Source organism: Guillardia theta (assembly GCF_000315625.1).
Source record: "Guillardia theta CCMP2712 unplaced genomic scaffold GUITHscaffold_46, whole genome shotgun sequence".
NCBI classification, from domain to species: domain Eukaryota; class Cryptophyceae; order Pyrenomonadales; family Geminigeraceae; genus Guillardia; species Guillardia theta.
Window position 1 is genome coordinate 500,560 of NW_005434628.1, and position 5,536 is coordinate 506,095.

A 5,536-nucleotide genomic window follows, 5' to 3' on the forward strand; every position below is an offset into this window, starting at 1 on the left:
CAAGAAGGTGATGCTCGGTACTGAACCGCCTGCCTCCGTTGGCTGAGAGCTGTCTGCAGGAACTGAAGAAGTTGTGCGAAGACTGCACAAGGTTCATCGAAGACATCGACAAGGGCGATTAGCCTAGTAGCGGGCCCGCCTGCGCAACCTGACGAGTCTTTACTAGTCTAAAAGTTACAGCAATGAAAGATGATTATAGCTTAACTTTGACGGTAGACTGATATGGTAGTACTATTCAAAGTTCACTGACTCAGTGACTCAGTGATATGATCCTGAGTGACTGAGCGGCTCCCGGCGGGCCCCGGCGGCTCAGTGGGAGTCACTAGTTAGCTCCCTCCCCCGGTGCCGCTGTGGGCCGCCGAACTAGTGCCACCGACTCAGTCGGACTTGTCGACCCGAGCCATCATCCGACTCGGCTGAGACACCCGCGCCCGGTGTGACCGGCGTGCCGGGCCCGGTTTGATCAGGTTTGAGTCAGGCTGTATCACGGGCTGCCGGGCCAGGAGTGACCTGACCTCTTCGGAAGTAAACAAATTCAGTCAAATTTCAAACAAGGTTCCCAAGCGAGTCACTGGAGTGCGTAAGATTAGAGCGAATCGAGCAACATTTTGATTTCATTCATACAAAAGTTCAAATCTGAGAGAAATATTTCAATCGTGTGATGTCTTTCCCATGTGACTGCATCCTTACTACACCGTATGTTTTTTACAACAGCACATCGCAAACTCCGCCTCAATTCAAGTATAGAGACATCTGGAAGACAGCTCTAGCATCAAGTTGACCTTGAAGGTACATGGTTTTCTGCCCCCACTTCTGTCCTCTTGGATTTTTTAGAAATTGTCAGCAGCGGAATCCGTGTCATGGAGTCCGGGTCGGAGTACTATATCTTCGTCCAGAAGTGTACCCCCACCACCCCTACCTCCTCCCGGATGACAGCTCAATGTGACAGTGATGATTGCTGTAAAGACTGTAGTAAGCAGTCGGAGAGTACCCCACCCTGCGGTCCAGATATACTGTGAAGGGGTTCACGACGTGATTTACGGTGACAACGCATCGATTCGTATCTCTGAGATTCGAATCGACGTGATCTATTGCAGATACCCTACCACCTCTTTTAACAATAATATCACCGGTGTCTTTCTTACTGCACAGACTCCGACTCCTTCTCCCGACTTCTTACAGCATACGTACCCTGCAGCCCAATATCATCTTCCAGTCTCCTTCCTCCCTCACATCCTCCTTGCCCCTGCACATCCTCCGCTATCTTCTGTACATCCTTTGTTTCAGACATCCTTCAATCGCAACATCATACTATGACATCAGGTTTAGAAGCTCATCGACGTAGTCCCAGGACACAACCAATTCAAATCCCGGATCATGGAATCTCTCTCAAGCCCAACCAGAACAAGGGCATGCTGGACACGGACTTCCTGAGAGAGCAGCTCGGAAGAGTAGGCAGCATCGGTGACTTGGACTTCATGCGGATCCCTTCTGATTTCGGCAACACTGCGAATGATCGCTCAGCATTGAGAATGAATTCTCTGAGAGACGAGATTGAGAACTCTTTCCTCAGCTACAGCTCTCCCAACTCCTCTCCCCGGAGATCCAGAGATGCTGCTCAGCAGAGCGTTGATCCAAACGAAGATGTTATCTCCGGAAAGCTGGAGCTTCGTGAGGCAGCGAACGCTGCTTCAGGAATGAGGGTCTTCTGCTCTATCTCCAACAAGGGGCTCTTGCGAATCTTCGAGGGGAAGAGGAGGACTGTGATCGCCGAGCTACGACTGGTCGAGACGGTCGTGGGCTACAGGAGGAGCGACACCAGGGGCTTCATCCTGACCAGCAACAAGCGGTTCCTCTTCGATGCCTCCAAAAGCCAGGAGTGCTTGTATATCCACTGCGACGAAGAGGAGCAGGGGGACTGGCTGGCCGCCATGGTAAAGCTGGGGGCAGCGTCGGTGGAGATGGACGGGGAGGAGGAGGCGGAGGCTCCCCGGGGGCCGAGAGGAGCACGCGGGACGAGGGAGCGAGGGGAGAGCAAGTCGATGTCGCCCGAGCCTCGAGGGTTCTTGTCGAGATTTTTGTAGAGTTTGTCTCGAATGTTGTGCTGTTACCATCCATTGATGTAGAAATGTCTAGTTACACTGTATTTGAAGCTAATGAATGAAAAACAAGTTGAATATCATCGAGTCGAGCTTCTCCTCCTGGGTTGTTGATATGTCACACAGAATTCACAAGAGTCTTGTTGGATATCGAAACTTAAGGTGGGAGAGAAGAGGAGGGGAGGTGAAGAGACTCTACAGGAGGAGGCAAGATGAGAAGAAGAGACTGCGAGAGGAGAGGAGATGATTGTCAGCACGGGAAGCTGTTTGAAGAAGGGACTGGTGTCTGCGATTGCAAGTGATAGCTCGCCCCGACAAGTTCCGATAGAACAACCTCTCAAGAGGTATATATTTGTTTTTATTGTAAGGTACTAATAGTTTACTCAAATACTTCAATCGGTACTGGAAAAAGAGTTCGAGGATTCTCGTTCACACTTGAACCCCGGCGACAGGGTACGAGGAGAGTAGAGAGGAGAGGAGAGGAGGAGAGAGGAGGAGTAGGAGGAGAGGAGAGGAGGAGAAGAAGAGAAGGACAGGAGGAGGAGGAGGAGGAGGTCAGCATGGTGGATCCATTGGAGATCTGTTCGAGACAACATCAAGACTAGAGGGGCAAGACAGACAGACAGACAGACCACGACCAGACAGACAGACAGACAGAGAAAGACAGACAGACAGACAGACAGACAGACAGACAGACAGACAGACAGACAGACAGACAGAGCAGCGTCAGGGAGAAGCGCTAAGGATGGTCCTCTTGAAGCTTGCGGCATTTACCCTCTGCTCCTTGACTTCGCTGCCATCCTCTCATGGTTTGATCTCCTTCATGCTCGCCTACTTGCTGATGAAGCTGCAGGTTTGGTTGTGTCGGGGGCTGCCGTGGGGGCTGCGGCCTCCCCCCTCCCCCTCCCCCTGGTCTTAGAGCGCACTCCCGCTCGCACGACGATGTTGTTGGAAGCTCGAGGAGACATAGGTGCTTCGTCGCACTGCATGCACAACGAGGAGGAGGAGGAGGAGGAGGAGGAGGAGGAGGGCTGGACGACATGCCGCGCGTGGATCGATGGGCATTTGTGCGTCGTCGGGTGAAGGAGCAGCTCCTTCCTATCGGGCTTCTCCTCGCTATCACCGTCGGGATCATGTTCCCTTCCTTGGGGGTTGCAGCAGGGAAATTCGCGGTGACCAACTACCTCGCAGGTGCATGGGAGAGGAGGAGGAAGGGAAGGAAAGGAATGAGGGGCGGAGGAAAGGAGGACGGCAAGGAGGACGGCAAGGAGAGAAGGGAGGACGGAGAGAAGGACGGAGAGGATGACAGAGGGAAGGAGGGAGGGAGAGCACGGGGGGGGTGAAGGGACGGAGGGCGCGTCTGAGCATGGGTGCAGCCGGCATCTTCTTCATCGGGGGGATGAAACTGAGGACGGAGGAGGCGAGGAATGCTCTCAACAACCTCCCAGCCATTCTGTGGGGGACCTGTAGCATCCTCCTCGTCTCCGCTGTGCTGGGGACACGCGTGAATAACGTCTTCCCCCTCACTGTACGCCGAGTCTCCTCCTACCCCCCTGCCTCCCAGCCCCTCTTCTCCCCCCACTCACTTCCCCTTCCTCTTCAAACTTTGTTCTCCTCCTTTCTTACAACGTCACTCTACCTCCCTCCCTCCTCTCCCTCCCTCCTCTCCCTCCCTCCTTTCCCTCCTTCCATCCCTCTTCCCATCCATCCCATCTCGCCATGTGACGCAGGTTCGCAGGTGCCAGAGTTTTCTCTGGGGATTGCCTTGTTTGTCTGCATGCCCTGCACCATCAACAGCGGAGCTGCGCTGGCTGCTCAGTCAGGAGGGAACTTCGCGCTCGCTCTCCTCCTCACGCTCATCTCCAGGTACCCTTGCGCCTCCCCCCTCCCCCTCCCCCCTCCCCCCTCTTCTGCCCCTTTCTGTTCTTACCTCTTTCTCCCTTTCCTATCTGTTTCTTCCTCCTGCCCCCTGCCTGTTTCCTCCTCCGTCTGCTCCTCCGTCTGCTCCTCCTCCATCCTTCATCCTTCATCCTTCCTCTTTATCCCGACTTCCTCCTTCATCCTTGACCATCCTTTGCTCCTGCCCCTTCATCATCTCTTCTATTTGTTATCGTTCCCTGTTGTAGTTGCCTTCTCGCTCCCCTTTCCCACCACTTTCGTCCCCCTTCACCCATCCCCTTTCCTCCTATCCCCTCCCTCTCCCCTTTCAGACCTCCCCACTGCCGTGTCACAATGAAACCGCAACTTTGCCTTTCGCTCCATTCTCTCTCCACTGCATCTTTCCTCCCTCTTCCTCTCCTCTCCTCTCCTCTTCTCTCCTCCACTCGCTTCCTCCCTCTTCCTCTCCTCTCCTCTCCTCTCCTCTTCTCTCCTCCATGCCTGATCATGCTCCTCTCATCAGCATCCTGGGAGTATTCGTCGTGCCTTTCCTGCTCAACAACTTGACCTACTTCGGGGCATCGGTGTCCCTCCCTATCAAGGAGATGGTGAAGACAAAGATCGCATGCTCCCTGCCTTAGATTGTTGACCGCAGGTTGTCAAACTCTGTACGACTGTCTTGCTCCCGTTGTTCCTCGGCAAAGGTGTCTCTTTGCTCCCCGCTCGAACCCCTCCCCCCCCCTCTTCCCACTGAGATGCCGTATATCCCACCCCTCCCGCATCCTGCCCCATCCTTCCTCCCTCTCCTTTCTCCCTCCTGTCTCTTTCTCCCTCCTGCTCTCTTGTCCTTCTCTCCAGCTTCCTGCCGCCATCTTCTGCCATCCTCCTCCCATGTTCCTCTTCCTCTTCCTCTCCGTCCCTCCACCTTCTCGCAGCTGACACCGCCCAGGCCTCGTCGTAGCCTCCAAGACAGTGAAGGTGAGGACAAGCTTCTGAAAAGTCCAGCTGAAGGGGAGCAGGGAGAGGTGAAGAGGAGGGGAGAGCTGCTGGGGTTGGTCAGCAACGTTCTCATCATCATGACCCCCTGGATTCAAATCAGCCGCTCAGCTCAGCGAGACGTCTTCTCAGCCGTCACCCCAGCTGAACTGTTGGTGTGAGGAGGAGGAGGGAAGGGAGGGGAGGGGAGAGGGTTAGAGGGGGAGAGGAGGAGGCGAGGGCGAGGAGGAGGAGGAGGAGGAGGAGGAGGAGGAGAAATTGGAGAAGAGGAAGAGGATGTTCTGCCGGTTTTCTGGTTCCTCTCTCTCAGTCCTCTCTTCGTCTTCTCGTCACCTTCTTCTCCTTTTCCTCCCTCATGCTTTTCTTCAGGCTGTGGTCTCTCTTGGCTCCTTCATTCACATCATCTTCCTCATCATGAACTTCTTGGTCTCGGGGATGCTAAGTAAGAGATCTTCCTCCTCCTCCTCCTCCTCCCTCCTTCTCTCCTCTCTCTCTCTCTCTCTCTCTCTCTCTCTCTCTCTCTCTCTCTCTCTCTCTCTCTCTCTCTCTCTCTCTCTCTCTCT

At 54.4% G+C, this 5,536-nt stretch overlaps 2 protein-coding genes across 2 annotated transcripts; both read left to right on the top strand.

The window, feature by feature from the left end:
- Window positions 1-1,313: 1,313 nt before the first annotated feature.
- Window positions 1,314-2,084, top strand: GUITHDRAFT_140533 (hypothetical protein; the record flags this gene model as incomplete). Its single annotated transcript, XM_005830421.1, has 1 exon — window positions 1,314-2,084. One exon carries the CDS (start codon window positions 1,314-1,316, stop codon window positions 2,082-2,084), a length of 771 nt encoding a protein of 256 aa, XP_005830478.1.
- Window positions 2,085-3,139: 1,055 nt separating this feature from the next.
- On the top strand, window positions 3,140-5,134 carry GUITHDRAFT_140534 (hypothetical protein; the record flags this gene model as incomplete). Its single annotated transcript, XM_005830422.1, has 6 exons — window positions 3,140-3,290; window positions 3,476-3,627; window positions 3,838-3,965; window positions 4,501-4,585; window positions 4,633-4,681; window positions 4,836-5,134. The coding sequence occupies 6 exons, from the start codon at window positions 3,140-3,142 to the stop codon at window positions 5,132-5,134; spliced, it is 864 nt and encodes a 287-aa protein (XP_005830479.1).
- Window positions 5,135-5,536: the final 402 nt, after the last annotated feature.